At 35.9% G+C, this 25,146-nt stretch overlaps 1 protein-coding gene across 1 annotated transcript; it reads left to right on the top strand.

Annotated features, from left to right (window-relative positions):
* Positions 1-2,496: 2,496 nt before the first annotated feature.
* LOC127649592 (kelch-like ECH-associated protein 1A) lies at positions 2,497-18,408 on the top strand. The gene is made up of 7 exons (XM_052134774.1): positions 2,497-2,774; positions 8,551-9,218; positions 11,289-11,645; positions 13,325-14,001; positions 15,813-16,018; positions 17,542-17,718; positions 17,853-18,408. The coding sequence occupies exons 2-7, from the start codon at positions 9,009-9,011 to the stop codon at positions 18,023-18,025; spliced, it is 1,800 nt and encodes a 599-aa protein (XP_051990734.1). The 5' UTR covers positions 2,497-2,774; positions 8,551-9,008; the 3' UTR covers positions 18,026-18,408.
* Positions 18,409-25,146: the final 6,738 nt, after the last annotated feature.

Raw genomic sequence — 25,146 nt, 5'->3', positions numbered from 1 at the left:
GTAATTTAAATGGAGGCAATGTTCCTGCTCTCTGACTTCCTTAACAGCATGACAAGGCAAGTATCAATCAAACAAACCACACAAACTCTGCACAAGTCAATGTCCTGGGTGTAACCCAACAGGAAAATTATCTTTCGTAAGCCTTAATTACTGTAAAACAATATTATCTCCGCTATCTGTCAGAGATCCATAAAATCTGATATAAAGACAACAGAAAAAAGACTTTCTTAACACTTGAATGCATACCTCGGGTCTTTAGTGACACAGGACCTGATTCCACCCCCTGTACCTCAGCCATTTTTTGAAGTTACTGTATGTCCACATCTCTTAATTTTTCCTCAACCTTTCTCTTCTGAATAGTGTAACAAAACAAAAAAGAAAATTGCCTATATATATATATATATATATATAAAGTGGCCCTAGTAATATTACAAATTTTACAAATTTTTCTTGTAATATGTAAAGAAATATATATCCTGTGATAGTACACTTATATAGTTGTAAAATATGACTTATGGAAGTGGGGGAAAAAAACATACATATATTATGTCTTTAATGACCTTATATACTTTTATAGTATATATATATATATATATATATATATATATATATATATATAACTGGCTAATTACCAAAAGTGTATAGGGTCATTAAAAACATAATATATGTATGTATTTTCCCCACTTCCATAAGTCATATTTTACAACTATATAAGTGTACTATCACAGGATATATATTTCTTTACATATTACAAGAAAAATTTGTACAATGTTTATATTTATAAGTGTAACACATGAACAGTATGATTTGGCGATTGTCATTTGGATGTACTTCAAAATTATGTTAGTTGTGCATCTATTTAGACTAGAAAAGTGCCTGAGGAAATACATACAGTATGTGTAACTTATGTGCATCTTCTGTGTTATGTGTAGCTCAATATGTGTTTGCCAGCCAGTTGTGTCTCATGAAATTTTAGTGTGGAAGTAATGCATCCTGTTCTATATTTTGTGCATCATCTCTTTGATACATGAAAAATAAAACATAAAAAAGATATCAGATTCTATTCTATTCTATTATTTTATAATTAAAATATAAATTTTTAAAATATAAAAAAATTGAAAACTTGACACTCTCATTTGACAATGTCAATGACATTTATCTTAAGATGGTTATTTATATATTCAGCTTTAGGGTGTCAATAGGAAATATAAATGTTAGACTCTCAAACGTTCCTTTTGCAAATAGAATAGAATAGAATAAAATAAAATAGAAGAACAGGGATCCCTGCAACAGATGGCCACAGAGACCCCACTGAATATTGAGTCAGTCTGGGATTACAAGAAGAGACATAATCAAATTGAACAGCCAAGAAAAACAGTGTCCAGGTGTACCTAGGAGAATTGGGGCTGTTTTGAAGGCAAATCTGGTCACACCAAATATTGATTTAGCTTTTTTATGTTTACTGGACTTTGAATGCCTTTAATTAACAAATGAAAACTATTTATGTCATTATTCATGAAGACATCCTCACTATGCAACATTTTTCCCAAGTGCCTAAAACGTTTGCACAGTACTGTATATAAATATACATGCCGCGTTGCTTAAGGCCCAAGTATGTAATAATGTTTGGCAAAACACCCATGCATTTAATGGTTAATATGGTGGATGCAAAAACAATTAACATTACATACACATAGTGGTCTTATACCCAGGCACATACAGTAAGTATGCTAAAAAAAAAAAAGGGAGTATGAATGATATCTAATGAACAAATATCTTGAAATATGTTTAAATCAGGATTGATTGTGTACTCTCTTACTCAAGTGACTTACAAGAAAGTGCATGATTGTATCTATCACTTACCAAAGTGCAGGTGACAAAACAAGTGCTTTACTATTCAATTGCAGGTGACAAAACAAGATTAATTTTACCATTGCCATTTTACAGCACATCTTTCAGTCAACATTGCTAAATTACTTTTGATGGGGAAATGATGTGGCACGAGTTCCTGGGTACAAATGTGTTTTTTTTTTAAACGCTTATTCATTATTATGGAATGCTTCTTCGCCATAAAATTCTGACTCACTTCAGTCTAAGCAGGGTTTGACTATTAACATTTCAACAAGCACAAACAAATACACTATGACTGCAAATTTCATCAAGGATTAGTAAGAGGGTTTCCCAGTAGGTGTCTGTTTTCGTTTTACATAACAACCTTATGTTCAGGCCAAAAAACATTACCATGAACCACTTCAGGAAAAGGATTATCTGAGAGGTATATTTAAATGACAAATGAGATCAACTGACAGTCCTCGGTATCTTTGCTTTCGATTTGTGAGATAGCCTGTATTATGTCTCAATCGAGGAGTTGCACAGTCATGCTGATGTCAAAGGCGCTCTGTTCCATGGAAAGCTGCCAGCGGGTGCGCGCGTGAGTCACTGTGCACGCGCCTGCTTCACAGTCATGCTTATGTCAACTGCACTGTTTGTGTGGCGAGATGCCAGCGGGTGCGCGCGCGTTTCCTTCACAGTCGGTTGACAGCTGGAAGACGGAGAGGCTTCGTAGCACAGCGTAGAAAAACTTTCGATTTTTTCGTCTTTTGTTTTGACGTTGTACAAGCCAGTCACAGGAATAATCTCTTCGCGACGGCGCGGAGGTTATTCCCTTTTTTAGTTGTTGCTTTATTTGATTTGAACACTTTCTTTATATAAAGCATTCGTGGTGACAGTAAAGTGGAAGTAAGTGGAGAACTGTCGCCGGTTCCTGATACAAGGTGAGTGTTGTAGTGGGTGTAGATAGAGGATTGCCTTACATTAGTGTCGAAAGAGACCAATATGCTCTAGAAAACGCGCGCCAGCTTCGCGCTTGAGTTGACTTCTGTTAGTTGTTAGACTATGTCATTTTTTGTTTCTTGCCATATCAGCGCGATTATATCAAGCTGTTCGATTGCAACCCATGACGTAATTATGGACGTATTAATGGCACAATTGATAACATTTAGAATAGGAGTGCTTTATAATTGTTTGTTTGTTTGTTTTTGCCATCATTAGTGTAGTGCAGTTGTTATCTGTCTATAATTATGTACTGTCTCTTTAATTTATATTTTTTCCCCTGCTGATTTAAGTATTGTGGTTTATCCATGCACATCTCTATAAAACGCAGAGTTGGTAGTAATTTTCTGATTGTGCTTTAATAAAAGCCACACATTGATCATATTTGTACTGCCCCTGCCAATATTTTCCACCAAAATGTATATATTTTATTTTTAAGAAGTGTATTTTATATGTCTAAGAAATAAATAAATTGAGATTTTTTTATGAAATGCTATGTTCTCTATAAATATATATAATTTATCATTTAAATATATCATATATAATTTTTCATTTGTTATTATTAGCAATAACTATACAGCTGTAATGTCACTCCGTGACAGCAATACATTCATAATAAGCAAGTTTGCAGGGAAGCAATGGCATATGGTGACTTGTTTAGGGTGGCCAGATGCCCTGTTTTTCCTAGGACAGTCCCATATTTAAAAACCTTTTCTAGTATTCTGACTTATTCTTAAAAAATCGTGTTTTGACTTTCTCAGTCACGTGAGTATTATAATCAAAGGTGGTCAAGGATATGGGTTTTAAAACCAATATAATCACACCATGTTATTTGAAGTACATGATTGGATTAAACTGAAATTAATCAAGAAATTGAATGATCCAAAATTTTCTTCTGCCCGCACCAAATCTGAAGCTGTCATATGCAACATACTCGCTTTTGTGCTGCTGGACTATCAGAATTACTCCAGCATGGCAACACACATTTCCTTTTTGTCTTGGTACAGCTCTTGAAATAATACTTCACATTTTCAATGGTCTACAAGCATACATTCTTTCTCAAGAAAAATGCACAAAGAGACATTTTTAGCGATGGTTGCACAAAATTTTGGATTGGCTTTGCACTCAAGCAAACAGCCACTTTTAAACATGCAATGTAGATAGTAGAGCAAGACCACATATCAGCCACAGAAGTGGCTTTGCACATTCATGACCAGAGAAAACTTTGCAGGCCAGGCTTCAGGAATCATTCATACCCTCTGATATTAAAAAGCAGTTGGATGTCCTGGTTGAAGCTGGTGAAATGCAAGCGGATGATTTCTTTTGTGCAGTGACAAACTTTTATTCAGCATCGGTTCCAAAATCGGAGCCGCTCAATGGAGAACACAGAAAAACTTGAGTGGGCCCTACTGAGAAACATCCCAGAGTGGAAAGACATTCAGAGCAGCCTTGAACACTTCTTCTGCAGAATCCACAATCTCAGTTTGATTGACGAAACCACACTCTTTGATGAGTGGGCTTGCGTGAAAAACATTGTCACTCGTCACATCACTGAGTGGAACATGAAGAAGATGGCCATGTCTGAGAGATGGACAGATGTATTTCGTGAGCTGGAGAGCAAGACCATCAAGTTTGGAGTCTTGCCAAAGTTGTAGAGTTTGTTTTATGTCTGCCTGGGACATCTGCATCTGTGGAGCGTGTGTTCTCATTAATTAACACAGCATGGACACTGGATAAATCTTGACTCAGTGTAACAGTCATGAAGCCAATGCTTATCGTATATCTTAATTTTGGACTGGACAGCCAAGCATTTTACAATAAACTCTTGAAAGACAAGTGCACACTGAGAAAAGTTGCTGCCAGCTAAAAGTACAAGGTGACAACATCTCTACTTTGCATCAAGTAAGGTAAGGATCCATCAATTTCATTTTTGCTGGGAGGAGGCTGTCCCATTTTCCACAAGCAGGAATCTGGTCACCCTAGATTTTTTAACTAATTAGTATAATAGTTAATTATTTTAACAAATTTTAGCTGTTATTTAGCTTTCAAGACTATCACAAGTCACTCTCCCAATTTCAATCAAATCTATGTTAGCAAGCTAGAAAAATTACACTGGTGGCCAAAAGTTTGGAATAATGTACAGATTTAGCTGTTTTAGAAGGAAATTGGTACTTTAATTCACCAAAGTGGCATTCAACTGATCACAAAGTATAGTCAGGACATTGCTGATGTAAAAAAAAAACAGCACCATCACTATTTGAATAAAGTCATTTTTGATCAAATCTAGACAGATTATCTTTCTGTCTAGAAAAGACAGAAAGATAATCTTATCCTTGAGAAATCATGCAAAATTGTTAATTTGGTATTAGGAAATCACTTGCCATTATATCAAACACAGTTGAAAGATATTTGGTTTGTTAAATGAAGCTTAACATTGTCTTTGTGTTTGTTTTTGAGTTGCCAAAGTATGCAATAGACTGGTGTGTCTTAAGGTCAATATTAGGTCAAAAATGGCAAAAAAAGAAACGGCTTTCTCTAGAAATGCATCAGTTAATCATTTTTATGAGGAATGAAGGCTATATACAATGCTTGAAATTACCAGAAAACTGAAAGGTGTGCACTACAGTCTTCAAAGACAAAGGACAACTGGCTTTAACAAGGACAGAAAGAAACGTGGAAGGCCAGATGTACAACAGATTCTCTTGTTTGAGAAATAGACACCTCACATGTCCTCAGCTGACAGCTTCATTGAATTCTACCTGCTCAACACCAGTTTCATGTACAACAGTAAAGAGAAGACTCAGGGGTGCAGGCATTATGGGAAGAATGGCAAAGAAAAAGCCACTTTTGAAACAGAAAAAAAAGAAAAGGTTAGAGTGGGTAAAGAAATACAGACATTGGACAACAAATAATTGGAAAAGAGTGTTATGGATCTTAACCCCGTTGAGCTTTTTTGGGATCAGCTAGACTGTAAGGTGTATTTGAAGTGTCCGACAAGACAGCCATATCTAAGTGCTACGGAAGCGTGGGGGGAAATGTCACCTGAGTATCTGGATAAACTGACAGCTAGAATGCCTAGGATCTGCAAAGCTGTCATTGCTGCACATGAATAATGTTTTTATAAGAACTCTTTTAAGTATTTAAAATTTTTTTTTTTTTTTTATTTGAATAGTAATTTTTCCACGTTATTAATGCCTGACTATACATTGTGATCAGTTGAATGCCACTTTGGTGAATAAAAGTACCAATTTCAATATACATTTCCATAAGAGCAAAATCTGTACATTATTCCAAACTTTTGGCCGCCAGTGTATATCAGCAAGATCCACCACATCCATGTTGAATGTTTTAAAGAAAAACACAAGTTTAAGTTTAAGAAACATTTACATTATCAACGAAAGATTTAGTGGCACCACTGAACTGGCCAAATAGTGCATAACAGTTCTGTCAACTGGCCTATAATTCTCTCACACTTGCACAGTGCCATTGGGATATACTTATTGTTGAGACTTGAGCTAATCAAACTATTATTAATCAACTCTGTAATTTATTATGTGTGAGAGCACGTCTGATTGTTGCCTAAATAACTATTAGATTACAACGATCTTATGATATGCAAACAGACTAGTGCATGTACTTGGAAACCATTAGAACAAAACATTTCCCATCAGCCATCCGTCTTGAACACCTTTCAGACTGCTCATAGTCTGACTGACTCTTTATCAAGGCAATAAAAATGTGTCACGGTGCAATTATCAATGCAATGTTTTGTCCTCTTGCAGACTTCAGCTATATAACTGACAGAGTGGAATTGCTCTCTCTCTCTCTCTCTCTCCTTCTCCCTGGAAATTTCAAGAGTAATAAGTATTTTTTTTAATGAATTTTTTTAATGAATTTTTTAAAAAACCTTTTGGTCAAACTGTTTATATTTTTAATATAAACAGGTTTGAAACACAATGAGAGAGTGCAACTAATGAATGAATTTTCATTTTTGGCTGTACTATTCCTTTAATTGTGTCATTTTTTAGACAGCATAGCATGGGTTAACTAGGACTAAAGTTAATTTTGCAGCACCTACCACATGTTTTCTTGTGCTTTTGCTATATTCATTTTCTGTTTTGTGATTTTTCAAATAGACCAACACTCAGCAAGTTAATGGGTAATCCCAGCAAAGCCATAGAGCTGGTGCTAATGTGCACAGTACATGAACCCCAGCTTAGCGGTATGGTATGTGGGTGCAAAATGACACAATGAGCCATTATAATTTATGGAGGCCACAGTTGAAGGGGTTCTCATAGTTCCAAAAGAAGCCATGACTTGCAGCAGTGTCCTGTGATAAGCTGTGCCTAAAGGCAAATAAGAGTGGCTTTAACACGATGGGTTGTGCAATAACAGGGATACAAAGTCTCTCAAGCAACAGAAATGACCTGCAAGAATTGCATGTTGCATAACACATGACAAAAAAACTGATCTCTAAAGAAAAACAACATTAAAGGGATAGTTCACCAGAATAATAACATTCTGTCACCATTCACTTGCCCTCATGTTGTTTCAAACCTAAAAAAAAATATTTTTTTGCATGGAACACAAAAAGAGATTTTAGGCTGTATGTTAGCCTCAGTCACCATTCACTTTCATTGCATCTTTTTCCCCATACAATTTAGGTAAATGGTAACTGAGGCTAACATTCCTCCTGATATTTCCTTTTGTGTTACAAAGAAGAAAGTTATATGGGTTTGGACATGAGAGTGACTAAATTAAATCAGAATTTTTATTGATGGGTGAACAATCCCTTTAAGACTGATCAACAACAGAGACTTTGGCCTGCACTGAAAACCATGTTAATGTGGACAAAGGTTTCAGGCATTTGGTACACATCACCATTTTATTGCACTACAAGCATGGATTAAAAATATTGGCTGTTTTAAGAAGGAAATCACATGGTCTTCTGTGAATTAGGGCGTGGCTTTGCTGTGTGCCTTTTTTTTCTTCTGTAGACAACTTGACATCCTTCAAGCAGTAGGGAAGTGAAACTTGATTCAACCAAGTCTGTGCAACTGTCAGCATATACTGTAATTTAAGACAGATTCTAGTAGACATTGTTATAGTTAAACTCTCCCAGGATTTGTGTAATACTGCCATATTGTCTTTTGCATGTACCGTCTTTATATACTTCTATATATAGACAACTTCCTTATTTATCTTGGTTGTACAAGCATTTTATAAACAGTGAAGGCAATTTTCAGTCCATGCGGATGAAAAGCCGTACTAAAATAGAGTGTTTCCTGCAGCCCAATTCAGCTGCAGCACTGCTTGTCCAGTGTACTTGGATGTTTACTTTAATGAAATGGTTCTTATGAATCTACTGCGGGAAACATACAGCGTTACCAGTGTATTCCGATACCTAAAAATGTACTCTTATGATCCGGTTCTTTGTAGTGATTAAAAAACAAACCACATGGCCATTGTAGTGCAATTCCGAAACGAAATGACTCTTTTGAGCTAGAGTTATTTAGTGTATAATAACTTTGTCAGTGGAGTTACTGAATTATCTTACAGATGTGCAAGTTATGTCATTATTCATGTCCAACTCGAAATTAAATAAGAACTTTCTTAATTATCTTGGTTGTGCAAGCTTATTTGCTTGAAGGCACTGGGGTGGGGGTGGGTGGGTTAAGTAAACATTTTCTTACTCAGTGTTGTCTTTGTTTTTCACAGAGTGAAAAGAGCTCATTCCAGATTGCAGAGGGAAACTCAATTGTTCTCAATTGACACTGTTTTATGACTTGATTCCTACCATCAGTGGACACTGGAATTAAAGAATGTGACATTCTGATGCATATGAATACATTGATTTTGTGCTAGGTTCTCATTTACATCCTCTAGTGGAAAAAAAGCTTGTCTATAAAAGAACTATGAAAATATAAAGTAACTGACAAAGTTATATCATTTTATTATCATACACTATTGGATATTTCAACAATGCCAACTTGGCCGGAGGAAGACCCTTGGAATGGTGGACTACTAACCAGACAGAAGAAACATGGCTCTCTATCCCTTAGCCATCACCAGTTGTGTTTGTATGTCTTCATGACACGTGGATGGATATAGACATTGTTCAGCTGCAGTCACCATCGATTTTCTACTTATATCAGTCACATCGTAGTCCTTAGAAAATGATATGCCCAAAAAAGAAAAGGCCCATCAAAGATGAGGATTTTTCCGCCATCGTAGTGCCCTCCATGAGGGGTCATGGTTACTTGGATTACACAGTTGAAAGTCACCCATCTAGAGCCATGAAAATCATGGATGAGTTTCGCCATCACGAGTTGCTCTGTGACCTGGTTTTACATGTGACGTCCAAGGACAAGATAGTGGATTTTAAGGTGAGAGTTTAGTCCTTGTACAGTAAGTTTTTCCACATTTCCAGAAGGTTTAACACCTAATCAATTAAGTATTACTTTTGATAAATATGTTTTAAGTCCCAGTGAAATCTTTTGAAGAGCAGTTTTCTTTCCTTTGGCGTATTTCCTATAGAGCATGAAGTTTGGGAGGGACATATCAACGGGCTTGTAAATGCATAGATTTGCTAATAGTTAATTTAGTTTTAACTTTCAGGAGTACACTACCATTTAAATGGCTTTAAAGCTATTAGACATAAACTAAAAATAAAAAGAAACCCCTTCCATTTTGATTTTATGGTGTCTTTAAAATGATGTAGACTCGCATGAAATGAAAACCCCATTCAATTTGCCAAGGAAAAGCAATTTTATTCTATGGTAATGGTGCTCTCCCCTCATAGTGGCCAGTATGTTTATAGATCACTTGACCAGCTTGATTACTCAATTTATTTCCATAGATGAATTGATTTTCAACAATAACTTATAAACATTTAAAGACCTTGAGCTCTGAGGTTGTTTATCAATGGTATATGCTTCTGTTGTTGCCATCAGTCTGCGTTATTTCAACATAATTGTTTAAAAAACATGTTTGATAGAGGCATTCATGGTAAACAGGTACATCACCCATTGTCCAGCAGAGAAAGCTTCAACAATCAGAGAACCACAGACAACATAGCCCACGAAATGTGACCAGGAGCTACTGCCCACTCCAATGATGCCTTGTGAATGACGCAACCAAGTCAGTCTCCCTTCACCCTTAAACTACTTGTACTTTGTAATATTTTGCATATAAACACAAAATATGTTGTTTCTATATTAGAATCACCCTAACAAAAAATCGAGAGCTTAGGCAAACTAGTCGCAAACTTGCTACAAATTTGCCGCAATTTTGCCATTCACTATATTAACATGCAAGTGAGCTTGTGGTTCACTGCAAATGATTGCCAGAAGTTTGCAGCTCTTCACCAGTAGTGGTAAACCTGCAGCAAACCTTTGGCAACAATGGACTCATTTGCATGTGAAAATAATCAGTGGTTAATTTGTGGCAAATTTGCCATGAACTCTCAATTTTTGTAAGGGCAATGACCTAAAATCAATAGTTTTATATATTCCCATAGTTTTTTATATAATTACATCATTCGCAATGCATCATTGGATAGTAGTCCGTGCCCTCGTGAAAGGCAGTAAGTACACAGTCTTGTATTAATTTTCAAATACTTTTTTGCCTCAAAACAAAGTTTGTAATGTTGTGCTTCCTGTTGGAGCTGATTGCTTTGGTTAATTGTTTTCAACTCTTTTATGGAGGATTTTATGAGAAGTTTATGCCAAAAATGTATGCGAAAAAATCAAAAGTGAAAAAGTGGGCAGGCACTGTTGCACTCTATAGGAGTCGGTATAAAGTCTGTCAGGGTAAACAAATTATAAACATACAAATGTGCACATGATGCTAGTATAGTGTAATATAGATTAATATTTTCAAAGGGGCTTCTCTTAAAGCACCAGTTATTTTCCAACCAGCTACTCTTGAAGAAACAGATACAGCGTGTCCTATTTATTTGTATTTTTTTTTTATGGTATGTGGTCTGCCTGATGCTAAATTACATGGTTCAGAGGTAAATTGTCCTCATTACAGGTGCAGATTTATGTTAGCACATGTAAAGGCATTTGATATTAATTTAGGACACAGCCCATAAGACTTCTATTAGTTTTAGGTGTACAGTATATATATATATATATATATATATATATATATATATATATATATATATATATATATATATATATATATATATATATATATATATATTTGCTTAATCAGTAATTTTAAACAAGAAAAACATTATTTGCCAATGGGTTAAAAAAAGAAACTTTTTATAAAGTGAATTTTTTCTTACCCCATTGGGAAGTAGTTTTTATTATTGTTATAATCATAAACCTAATTTCATTTTGATAGCTTTCTATGAAAGACTTATTTTCTTATGTCATTTTGCTGCTAAAAGAAATGTATGTTTTTTTTTTTTATACCAATCACAAACAAATATCCACATTCTCTAGGTGCATAAACTGGTGCTGGCTGCCTCCAGTCCTTACTTCAAAGCCATGTTCACCAGTAATTTTAAGGAATGCCACGCCTCGGAGGTCACCCTGAGAGACGTGTGTCCTCAGGTCATCAGCCGCCTCATTGACTTCGCCTACACCTCCCGCATCACAGTGGGCGAGAAGTGTGTTCTTCATGTCCTCTTGGCTGCCATGCGTTATCAGGTGGAAGATGTGGCCAGAGCTTGCTGTGATTTCCTCACAAAGAACCTGGAGCCGTCTAATGTCATAGGCATCTCAAGATTCGCAGAGGAGATCGGCTGCACTGAATTGCACCTTCTTACTAGAGAGTATATCAACACTCACTTCAATGAGGTGCGTGCCCTATGGACTCTATTTCCGATGTGTCAGTTAGTAGCAATCGATGGTTGCCACATGCTGTGCTCTCTTAAGTAACTGTACTGAGCCGTTGACCTGCAACAGTTTGTCTGTGAAGATGTAAAAGCTACAGAGAACAGGGCTGTATGATTGATTTGTCAATTGAACTCAGGTCTGTCTTGCAGATGGATATTGATTTAGATACATTTCCCATCTGTTATATGATCAAAAACGCATTTAAGATAAAGGTCACACAAAAATGAAAACTTTTAATTATTTATCCATTCCCAGGTTATTCAAACCCCTTTGTTTTCTTTATTCTATTACAAATGGATATGTTAGGCAGACTGTCCGAGCTGCTCGTTTCTATACAAGGAACGTGGATGGTGATTTATACTGCGAAGCTCCAAAAAAACTAAAAAGGCATCATAAAAGTAGCCCATACAACTCATGCATTATATTTCAAGTTTTCTGCAGCCATTCAACCGCTGTGTGTGAGGAACATGCCAAAATTAAAGTTGTTGTTAAAGATTATTTCCCCCTCTGCTGTTGCTCTCAAAATTCATTTGCGGTTAAGTATATATTCACAATTGTCGCCAGTGTTGAGTAGTAACAAATTACATGCAATCGGGGTTATGTAATCAAGTACTTGCAATTGGATTCAATTACATTGTATTTCTTCATGAAATAAATGTGCATAATCATAATCAGATTACAGTTATTTTTATGGATTTCATGATTACATTTCTTATTACACTAACAATCAGTCAATGGCAATAACCTCTGTGGAATGTACTGATTTTGCTCCTACATTTTCAAAGAATGATCTGATCCACAGCCTGAAATATGTGCAATAGGCCAAGCCAAGTAGCTGGTTGCACTACATACATTGCAGACTTTCAAAGAGACACGGAGGAAACATAACAGCAAGGCTATCCAACAATGCATTCCTTCTCATATGACATGCAAGAACCAATAGCATGTGGCATTATTGACATCAAATCTGGTTTGACACATCTACAAAAAAGAAAAAAAAACGTCGTATTGTGACATCATCGTGAGCAACAACTTGCTACAAATAAATAGTGGAAATCATTTAGCTAAGTTGGCAGCAAACTTAAGTGCTTTGCAGCAAATTTAAGTGCTTTAGTTCTTTTAAGTGCTTTTTTGGGCCAAACATAAGTGCTAATGTCCTTTTTTGGCCAAACGATTTACTTATTTTTTGTAGCAAGTTGTCGCTCACAATGATGTCACAGTGACATAATTTTGTTGTTACAAAATGTCGTAGGAGTATGCCAAAAATTTTGCAAATGACTTAATGCATCTTTAAGATATATGCAATCAAACATAGTGGCCGTTTTTTTTTTTTTTCATTTTTGTAGATGTGTCAGACCAGATTTGATGTCAATAACACCACATGCTATTGGTTTTCGCATGTCATATGAGGAGGAAAGCATTGTTGGATGGCCTTGCTGTGGGGGGGCACCTTGTAAAGATTTAATTTTATAATTGAATACAAATGTGAATGAGAAAAAAAAAATTGTTAATTGAATTATTCCTTTGATGTGTAATTTTTTTCAGCATTTATCATCCCTCAAATATATTTACAATCTATCAGTAAATCATAAAGAATTTGTAATTATCTGAATTAAATGGCCTCCATTCATGTGTCATAGGTAATCAAAGAGGAGGAGTTCTTCAGTCTGTCCCATTGTCAGTTGCTGGAGCTGATTAGTCAGGACAGTCTAAAGGTGCTATGCGAGACTGAGGTCTACAAGGCCTGTATTGACTGGGTCCGCTGGAATGCAGAGAGTCGTGCCCAGTACTTCCATGCCCTCCTCAATGCAGTCCACATCTATGCCTTGCCGCCCACATTCCTCAAACGACAACTGCAATCCTGCCCCATTCTTAGCAAGGCCAACTCCTGCAAAGACTTCCTGTCCAAGATCTTCCAAGACATGACTCTTCGAAAACACTTGCCACCAGCACCCCATCGTGGGACACAGCTTATATATGTAGCTGGGGGTTACAGGCAACACTCCCTGGACTCTTTGGAAGCCTTTGACCCACGGAAGAATGTCTGGCTGAAGTTAGCCGATATGGGATCTCCCTGTAGCGGACTAGGGGCCTGTGTGTTGTTTGGGCTCCTTTATACTGTTGGGGGCCGGAACCTTTCTCTACAGAATAACACAGAATCTGGATCTTTATCCTGCTACAACCCCATGACCAACCAGTGGACCCAGCTAGCTCTGCTTAACACACCCAGAAACAGAGTGGGTGTCGGGGTCATTGACGGGAGCATTTATGCTTTAGGGGGCTCGCATGCCTCTACACATCACAACAGTGTTGAGAGGTGAGGCTGAAAATAGGAAGCAAACAACTCATTGAAAGACATTTCGTGTGGAGGTTTATGGGGTTTCCCCCATTATATTACATTTCCTTTCTATTATATGAATGTTAGCCAAATCAAAACATTAGTACAGCGTATAGTGACAGATTAAACATGTGGTTGATGGAGTTTGTATTGCTGTATTAGGAGATTGCTTAGCACACCTGTCTGTGACAATGTTCAATGTTTCCTATGAGATTGGCTTTGTTTCATGCTAGACTTGTGATACACCTTCATGTTTTGAGTTAAAACAAGGTGCTTAGAAGTGTGAAGAGACAATTCAGGTCTAGTCTTTGTAGAGAATTCACTCTTGACTAACAAGCTTCAGGCAAAATCTTTCATAACCTACATTCTACAGCTTAGTTTCAGGTTAAGCCTTTCAAGACAAACACATATCTCTACAATAGTCGATGTGAATATTTTCTATTTATTAGCAAGTATGGATGGGGTCAAATCAGTATGTCAAATAGAGAGCCCAAAACAAACAGATTCCATGTTGTTGTTTGTCAAGTATGACAGTGCAGTTAATGTCACAATGGAACCTGGCTAAGGAAGAACTCTTTGTATTGTGACAATTAAGTTGTTTGTTCTATTTACGTTGGAAATGTTACAGGGACAGTTTTATCAAAGCATTTACATAAGGGAGTGCAAAAATAATTACGTTAATAATCTTACTAAGAATGATCAAACCTTATTTAGTCTTTATTAGTTCTGTCATTTGCAAAGAGATAAAATAACCTCAGCTTTACTATGGACTACAATACGATTATAATTTCTGCAAAAATAGAAAAAGTATGCACAATTAATAAGAACATTTTGGGAATAAAATAGAACCTACAACACTGCCAAAATCCTAGTCTGAATCAATATCACTGTCTTGTTTTTGTCCAGTAAGAAACAATATAAATATCAATAATATTAATATCAATGTAAACATAATTAAACAAGATAAATTTACCTGATAGGCAAAATTGCATTAGATACTAAGACATAAGATAAGTTTAATGTATCTTGTTTCAGATATTTCTTATTTTCTTATAGCCATTTTTTTGCAGTTAATTTGTTGTAGAATTGGTTGAAAACAACAGCTCAACATCAGATTCATAAGAGAGGTGTGTGAATCCTATTGAGGATAATTTTTGTCTGAGAGAGCTGCTCAAAGCGGAAAGTTAATCTGTCCAGGAATGCAGGGAAAGAAAGTGCATTCATTCCATTTTGGATTTACAGCCAGATACAAATTTAAGCAATGGATGTCGATAAATCATCTAAAATTTCAAAGATGTGTGAAATTCAAGACTTAGTATGTACATTGTGCCCCAGTTTTGCTGTGAGATAAAAGCTCTGGGTCAGTAACTGTAGCTGTCTCCACAAGCTTTTAAAAGGAGATGTCAAATTGTTGGCAGGTTAAATGTTATCTTTCTTGATGACAGCTTTTTCTGAGTTGTGACATTTCTGTTGGTCATGTAACACAACTCTTGGGAATTGATGAATTTATAATTAAGTCCAAATACTTTTATTGCTTTTGTCTACTTACGTCAATAACTTTTATTTAGCTTTTAAAGCATGGTTTGATACAGAGAAATACATTTTGGTAATGGAAGAGGATCAGTGGTAAACCTGTCTTATTTATTGAGGGTAATTGTATCAGCACATATTTAAGTACTCTTATTTTATACCAACTCCTTCATTGCTATGTCTAGGAATCATATTCATATTTATATCTCAACAATGTCCTGACTTGTTAGTAAGGATTTCCTGCTCATCCTTGTTCCCAGGTATGACCCAGAGACAAACCACTGGACATTTGTTGCACCTATGTCAGTTGCGCGACTGGGGGCTGGTGTTGCCACATGTGGAGGAAATCTATATGTGGTTGGGGGCTTTGATGGGGACAACCGATGGAACACGGTGGAGCGCTATCAGCCAGACACTAAAACCTGGCAGCATGTGGCACCTATGAGCACTGTTCGGAGCGGTCTTGGTAAATACAGTGCACCATTTATGCAGTTAAAGGGACAGTTCACCCAAAAATTTTACTTTTTTCATCATTTACTCACTCTAATTCCATCCTAGATGTGTATGACTTACTTTCTTATGCTGAACACAAACGAAGATTTTTAGAAGAATATTTCAGCTCTGTTGGTCCATACAATGTAAGTGAATGGTTACCAGAAAACTTTGAAGCTCAAAAAGGCACATAAAGGCGGCATAAAAGTAATCCATACAACTCCAGTGGTTTAATCCATATCTTCAGAAGTGATATGATAGGTGTTTGTGAGAAACAGGTCCATATTTAAGTATTTTTTACAATAAATGTTCCTCCCTGCCCAGTAGGTGGTGATATATATAAAGAAGGTGAATTGCCAAAAACAAAAGAAGAATGTGAAAGTAAAAGTAGAGATTTATAGTAAAAAAGGACATAAATATGTATCTGTTCCTCACCTACACCTATCATATCTCTTCTGAAGATATGGATTTAACCACTGGAGTTATATTGATTATTTAAATGCTGCCTTTATGGTCTTTTGGACCAAAGCTTTGGTCACCATTCACTTGCATTGTATGGACCTACAGAGCTGAATTATTCTTCTTAAAATCTTTGTATGTGTTCAGCAGAAGAAAGAAAGTCTGAGAAAACATCTGGGATGGCATAAGGTTGAGTAAATTATGAGAGAATTTAAATGAATGGGTGATGTATCTCTTTAATGGATTAGAACAGAGTTTTACTTGATGTATTATCCGCAGTCACACAAAGTACCTGCATGAATCTTATATAAAAATTGTTAAAGTGGACAGCATTAAAACTGCAGAACAAATGACCACATCAAATCTAATCAAGTTACATTTCAATACAATACACAGGGTTCCAACAGAAATGTTTTTAATTGATTCTTTTTATATTGAATCTAAGTTTTTCTAGTTATGCTCAGGTCTTAAATATTTTTAATAGAATTTGCTCTTTTTGAGTGTAAGTTTACAAATAAAATTATTTAAAAGTAATCACGAACAACTGAAAAAGTCATGAAAAAATCACTGGCCAAAGGGTGTGGGAGTTCAATACAGAAAGTGTGCATTTTAACCTGCATCGACATAAAACAACATTCGTTATAAAACACCATTACAACTAAAATGGAACATGATTAACCAGAACTAAATAAAAACTGGATAACATAAAAAAAAAGTATCAGTTAATAAATTAGTAAATAACAAATCTGTTTAAAAGAAATGTCCATGAAGATGACTGGCTGCAGCACTTTGAGGAATGCCAGAGCCCTGTGTCCATATACAATATATAAATGCTGAAACAGTGTCACAGTCGCATGAATTCATTTATGTTTATGGCAGATGACCTGAAGAATAATGCGTATAGTCAACATAGAGACATGCAGGTTTCAGCAGTCTTGCGTAATGCCTTTAAACCCAATCACTCAAATGTTATTAGAATATGTTATTATGACACTTGTTGATGTTAATTAAACTGTCTGATTTCTGTTCTGTGTGTAGGGGTCGTGTGTCTGGATACCTACCTCTATGCAATTGGTGGCTATGATGGTCAAACCCAACTTAAAACGATGGAGAGGTACAACGTAGCTCGAGATGTGTGGGAACCCATGGCCTCTATGAATCACTGCCGCAGTGCACATGGAGTCACAGTCTTACAATGCAAGATATATGTTTTAGGTGAGATAGTTGAACGGATGGATCTATTTACTCGTACATTAAATGTATGATTAAATTAAATGAAATGATAAGGGAAGCTTAAACCAATCTTAAATCATTCACCACAGATAGACTGTAATATTATTCCATCACAGGTGGATTCAATCAAGGGGGCTTCTTGTCCAGCGTGGAGTGCTACTGTCCGGACAGTAATGTATGGACGTATGTAACTGACATGCCTGTTGGCCGCAGTGGAATGGGTGTTGCTGTGACCATGGAACCATGCCCTGGAATTCTGCCAGAAGATGAGGAGGAGGAGGAGGTGTAATGTGGAAGCTTGAACACTGAACACGTGCCATCTGATAACAACTCAAGTCGACTTAATGCATGTGATGCCAATGAGGACATTTTTCTTTTTAATATATAGGTTAATTCAAGTTTATTTCGATGAATCTCTCTCCACTACAAAGTGTGCATGATCAGAGAGAGAAAGTCACTAATCACTGGACCAATGAACTTCCGTTCAGATTATCAGATCTGAATGAAGAGGTTGTGACTGAGACACAATCGTATTATCTAACTAGCTTGTTCTATATTCATGTCAGAATAAGCGCTTTTTAACCCTCCTGTGTTGTTCGGGTCATTTTTGAACCATTTTCATTTTATTTCTTTAATAAAAATGGTATCCTTCATCTGAGTGGTCCAAGACTTGATTACTTGTCTTACATTTGCCATCTGAACACACACACAAAAACATTTTGGACTGGATTCAATGAGTTGAGGCTTTGTGACACACAAAAATGTAACACTTGTGTTGTTCGGGGTCAAATTTGACCTACCATATGAAATGAATGGGAAAGACTACAACACAGAGCATTTTTTGTTTATTTCTCAAATAAAAATCAATAAGCCAGACACAATGCAAAACACAAACACACATAAATGAAGAGATGTGTCTCTAAAATATCCACAATGCAGAAAAGATATGCATTCACACACACACTGCTTTGTTTGACTATATTTGTGAAGACTTCTCATAGATGTCTATTGATTTAATATCAATTCCATTGTGACAATTTCTGCATTGTCATACTTGACAAACAACAACATGGAATCTGTTTGTTTTGGGCTCTCTATTTGACATACTGATTTGACCCCATTCTTACTGGCTAATAAATATAAAATACTCACATCGACTATTGTAGAGATATGTGTTTGTCTTGAAAGGCTTAACCTGAAACTAAGCTGTAGAATGTAGGTTATGAAAGATATTTGCCTGAAGCTTGTTAGTCAAGAGTGAATTCTCTACAAAGACTAGACCTGAATGGTCTCTTCACACTTCTAAGCACCTTGTTCTAACTCAAAACATGAAGGGTGTATCACAAGTCTTGCATGAAACAAAGCCAGTCTCATAGGAAACATTGAACATTGTCACAGACAGGTGTGCTAAGCAATCTCCTAATACAGCAATACAAACTCCATCACTTTCATATCACTATATTTGATTACAACATCATCTGACCCATTTAGGAGCCTTTTTTCTAATGAGGACATTTGGCTCTCACAAGTGTAGACAAACCTGTCCACACATACCAAACAAACCACACAGGTCTGAGTCTGACCCCTGTGTGATGTTTGAAATAAATGACAGCTAAAATAACCTCTCTCTTTTCTTCATAGCTCAGTCAGATTTGACTGTGGCAGCATGTCATATTATTATTGTTATTATTTATTTATTTATAATGTCTAAATATATATCCAATGCATAGCTTGTGATAATATCTAGAAATTAATTATTGTTTTTATTATTGTTACAACATTGGTTTCTAAAGAGAAGCAGCCATCAATTGGCCATAGTTGTAATTTCATGTAATAGTTATTTTTATTCCAGCAGATGTCATCAGAGACCCCAGTGCCTCACATATTTTCATCAGGTTTTTGTTGAAGTGAAGATACCTTAAAATATGCTTATTTCATATGAAAATGAATGGTGTAATTTAGAGGTCAATGAAGTCTAAATACCATAAAATCCCACAACTTTAGTTAAATTTGTGTTGTTACATACCTTTAAAAAAAATAATATATATATTACACTTGTATGTTTGGGTCACTTTTGACCCACTAACATCTTATGGGTGACTCACAAACAGACAAAGCACAAGGGTTAAGATAAAACACACAGAAAGTAAATGTTTGGCTTGTGTTTGATTATGCTTCAAACATGTTTCTGACCATTTTAAGACCTCTGCTGTTTGCCTATAGACAGTATTGTTTGCCAGTAAAATGTCTATGAAGCCTGTAATGCATTATAAAATGATATTCAGCATTGCAATGCCATATAAAACACCTTATATGCAGTTGTATGTTCTTCTAAATTATTACAGCCATTATATCTTTAAAGTGTAGAATGCATTAAAACTTGTTTTGTAGCTAATTTAATGTGTTCAAAAATATAACAAAATATAAGACATTTTTAAAATAAGATAATCATAATGCATTAAGATTAACTTTATAATGTATTTTCAGTATACATATAGGATTCATAGAAAGTGTTACCATGTTTGTGTATAACCACTAGGTGGAGGGATTCAACTTCCAAATACATTGAGAAAACATTCCATAGTGGATTAAGAGGTACTTAGGAAATTAATATGATTTTTGTGTTAACATTTTAAATTGTTATTTAACATGAGTTATTTAATCATTCTAAAACTAATTTAGTTTGATTAAAACCTCTTCTACAGATAAATTCACAAAAATAACTGAATTTGTCCTGTTCATTTTGAAAGTCATTTACTACTGTTACATGATGTTTCTAGATCACGCATCACACAGCATTCATGAAGCATACTGCATGATTCAGCAGAGAATCTCCTATGGAAGACAGCTAATGTGCTCTTTGTTTTTACCAGAACTAATAAAGACGCAATTACTCATGTGATGTCACAATATGCGTCAGAGAATTGTTTACAGAAACTGTCAGAACCTCTCTTCACCTCATCCACGTTTCAGTACATTTCTAATGAATGGGTCTCAGGTAACCTGGCCGTGATGGATAGACAGACTGATGTAAGCTGCAAGAGACTTTTTTCAATATATAATATTAATGTTAATCATTGGTATAATTATAGTTACTTTGGGTTTAAAAGTCTGGGTACAATTTCCTGCAACATTTGTTTTAAGATAAAAAAGTAGCAAAATTCCAGAGCTAGTAGATTTGAATTTGAGAACTTGTAAAATAAAAATATAGAGTTGAATGTTGGAATCTGTAATCACAGACAATAACCTAAGTCCTAAATTAAAAGTTGCAGGCAAATAGTCATAAATGAAATGACTAATAGCACAGCAGTGTGTTGCTGCTGCCAGTTACTGCATGATAATAAAGTGCACAAAATGTACAAATTAAAAAGAAAGCACCGTTTCTGACAGTTATACTTGGATTTAATTTAAGTGTAAACATCACATATACAGCAGAATTCAGAGTTATTTTAGTGGAGTTTAGGCTACCTGAACTATTCAGCTTTAGATGTAGGCTATGTCTTTCTCATCTCTGTCACTACTTAAATGTTGATAGCAGACAATCTGAAGAAGATCTGTGAGGTCTTGTCCATGTAAATGGAGGAGCTAGGGGCTGACCAGTGGTGGCCGTGGCCACCATGGACCGAAGCCTGGCCACCCCACTCGCAATTGCTGTTTTAGTTTATTTTTTGGTCATTTTTTGGCACAATTTAGTTCTTTAAGAGGTGAAATCATCACTGTAATCGATATGTTTGTGTGAGGGTCGATACTTCTGTTACAACATCAGTATCTGAAGTATTGATATTTTAGGAGCGATCCACCCATCCCTACCATGCGGTCATGTTAAAGCCCAGGGCGCCTTCCTATGTCGCCTGTAGGATGGGCGGATTTGCACAGCAACGGGCAGGCCCAAATTACCCAAAAATCTACCGCACAAAAACCGTATGGCAAATTATTTGTTTGAAGAGCAAAGAACAGCATGACATTTCTGTAGAATCCTTCCTAGTGATGTGGTGCTGAATAATATGGGAAAAACCCAACCATTTTCTCCAAATGTGTAAAAGCTTTGTGAACTCTCCATTTTCATTGATCTTGTGAGTTGTAACATTTTCAACTGATTGGTCAACTTCAGGTAGAGCATCAAATCGGCTCGGCTCGGCTTCTAACTCTCGGTGGGTGAGTTGTGCGTGGATGCCGCGGAGAATAGAGTGAAGCCTCCACAGTCCACAAGTGCTAGGTCTACGCGGTAACATGCTCAACATGCCACGTGATAACATGCGTAAATTGACGGTCTCAAACACTGAGGCAACTGAAATTCGTCCTCTGCAACCTGGATAAAGTTGAGTCACTATGCCACCACGAAGACCTAGAGTGCATTGGGAATTTTGCATTACAAATTGGGGAGAGAAATAAAAAAAAAAACACACACATACAAATCACATGTTAATAAAAAGCAATAAAACTGATTAACTGAAACATTTTAATAGCTACATATAATAAGCATAGCAATTAAAAAACATGAACTGAAAATTGTAATTAATTTCAAGATCAAAATTTCGTAGAATTTGTTACTTTCACCATTTTGCTTTATTGAGAGATCAGCAAAGTTGTGCTGGCATGGACTCCACAAGTATGAAAAACCTGATGATCCACGTAATTCCAGCATGTTTTTAGAATTCTGCAAAAAACATATTGTGTGTTTCAATTAAAGCAAGGATATCTAACCTTTCGTACAAATGAGTTAAAGGAATAGTTCACTCAAAAATGAAAATTCTCTTATAGTTTACTTATCCTCGTGCCATACAAGTGAATTGGTACCAAAATTATGAAGCTACAACAGGACATAAAGGCAGCATAAAAGTAATCCATATAACTCCAGTGGTTAAATGAATATCTTCAGAAGAGATATGATAGGTGTGGGTGAGAAAGATCAATATTTAAGTCCTATTTTACTATCAACTACTTTATTGTCTCCGCATGTTATGGTCTGCTGAGTGACTCAACACATTTCTCTGGTGAGACTCCATGGTTTATTTACTTAGTTATAACTGCTTATCCACTCACACAGGGGCCCCTCTTCTTTTCTGCTAGTTCCTGGCTTTATCGGCATTTGCAAATCATGAAGTGTCATATCAACACTGGCGTAGATGGCAGATTCCTAAGACACTGGCATAATCTCTCCATGTTTTGCCAAGATGTGAGATGTGTGATCAGTGAATCTGTCAAACACAAACACATGCTGAGAGACACATACAAAGAGTGCTAGTAAAAGATGATGGACCTGAGGCCTTGTTTTGGCTCATCCTGAACTCTGATCTAATGGGGGGACGGGGCCGTTGCTTTCTGAGCCTAACAATATTTTTGATGACTCACATGGCAAAGTCATGACGCACTCAACAGTACACACTCACAAACATCCACAATGATGTGTGCAACAATTCTCAGCCACCACATTCATGATCTGGTGTGACACACAGCTGCCTAACATAGTGTGAGAGGGACAAAAGGATTTGTGGTTCTGAGATGGCATCACAATGCTGCAACACACGAATACTGACTGGTCAAAGCAGAGAAAGCTCATGGTGCCTCCAGTCAATGTGAAAGCTGCCAGACATTATGAATGCAGCGGTGTGGGATGCCTGTTAAGCTGTTTTGTGCCTCCAGTGCTGGAAGTGACTCACTACATCACAACAAATATATTAACCCTCAGCAGACTGAGTTATTGTCGATTGTCACATCCGAAGGGTCATAAATACTGAGAAAGAATTTAAAGGGTTAGTTAAAAAAAGGGTAACTCTGCCATCATTTACTTACCCTCATGTTATTCCAAAACCGCATGACTTTCTTTCCTCCATGGAACACAAAAGGTAATGTTAGGCTTTGCCTATCATCTTCAGTTGTGTTTAATTGGGGGAAAGAGTCTAGTTGGGAACAACATGAGGGTAATCAGATGACAGAATTGTATTTTTTGTGTGAACTATATCTTTAACCACAAATGAGACTCATTAGAAAGATATTAAACTCTTATGACAGTAATCTAATTCAAAATATATTGCATTTAGTTCCTTTGCATTTAAAATGCAACCATTTACCAGCCCCAAAGGTATTACAAATGACTGCATGGGTCACAAATACTTCTCTTCTCCATGGACTAACAGCAATGGCAAAATAAAAGTGGTTTCCCACTGCTGGTTTCTCAGTGTCCTGATCTGGAAATATTAGCCTTCAGTTTACTAAAGAGGGAACATTCAACAGTCCTGTTTGGAGAACTCATGTGGCCAGGGCCCAATTCCTCAATTGAAGCATAAAACCGCAAACAACACTTAAGTTCCAAACTTGACTTTTTAAGCTTTATCAACTAGGTGTGCTTTTGGTTGATGCCTTGGGTTAAATGAATATTTCAAAGTTGTTTAAAGAGGTGTGCTTTTGGTTGATGCCTTGGGTTAAATGAATATTTCAAAGTTGTTTAAAGAAGCCATTGGGTTCTTCTTAAATTGCAGACTAATCCAATTGCCCTTGTCAGATGTCAATCATAAATGTGATCAAAAATCATAAATGTAATAGTTATTTCAAAGTTGTTTGAAGAGGCAGTTGGTGTCTTCTTTAGTTGTAGAATACAAATCCAATTGACCTAGTCAGATGTCAATCATAAATTAGATTAAAAAAATAAGTAAATCATACATGTAATACTTATTTCAAAGTTGTTTAAAGAGGCTGTTGGGGTCTTCTTAAGTTGCCGATTACAAATCCAATTGACCTTGACAGATGTCAGTCATAAATGTGGCAAAAAATCATGGTATCACTTTACAATAAGGTTCCATTTGTTAACATTAGTTAACAACATTAGTTAAAATTAACTATGAACAATACTTTTACAGCATTTATTAATCTTGGTTCATTTCTAAATATAGCAATACATTTTTAATCAAAAGTAGCATATGTTAACAATAGCTAATGCATACATGAACAATGAGCAATTATATTGTTATTTATTGACATTAACAAAGATTCATAAATGCTGTAAAAATTAATTGTTCATAGTTAGTTCATGATACCTAATGGATTTACTAAATGTAAACAAATGGAACTTTATTTTAAAGTGTTACCAAATTCAGACATCTGAAGAGATGTGACCATGTCCATGACAGTGTAAATCATATTTTACCCCTTACAATTATGTCCTAGCACTTCACAGTTGACCAACCACTGTGAAGTAGATTTGGCATAATCCATTGTAACATTAGGTATTTTAGGCATTTCTATAATTTTTGTAACATATTTTTCCAGATTAGTGGGATTTGAATGTGTGCATACAAGTTAAAATAAATATATCCGATTTCTGAATGGATTGTCCCAGTTAAGAATATATTGCACTATGTCATTGTTCAGTTTTAATTAATTTTGCATTGGTGTGAAATTTAATTTGACCTT

Source organism: Xyrauchen texanus, chromosome 9 (genome assembly GCF_025860055.1).
Source record: "Xyrauchen texanus isolate HMW12.3.18 chromosome 9, RBS_HiC_50CHRs, whole genome shotgun sequence".
In the NCBI taxonomy this organism is placed as follows: domain Eukaryota; kingdom Metazoa; phylum Chordata; class Actinopteri; order Cypriniformes; family Catostomidae; genus Xyrauchen; species Xyrauchen texanus.
The sequence above is the reverse complement of the archived record's forward strand: the minus strand, read 5'-3'. Positions and strand labels throughout refer to the sequence as shown.

Excerpts from the sequence above, each read along its gene's own strand:
- LOC127649592 (XM_052134774.1), top strand. The coding sequence starts at position 9,009 with ATGATATGCCCAAAAAAGAAAAGGCCCATCAAAGATGAGGATTTTTCC. Across the intron at positions 9,219-11,288 it reads ACAAGATAGTGGATTTTAAG|GTGCATAAACTGGTGCTGGC; the intron begins GTGAGAGTTTAG and ends CACATTCTCTAG. Across the intron at positions 17,719-17,852 it reads ATGCAAGATATATGTTTTAG|GTGGATTCAATCAAGGGGGC; the intron begins GTGAGATAGTTG and ends ATTCCATCACAG.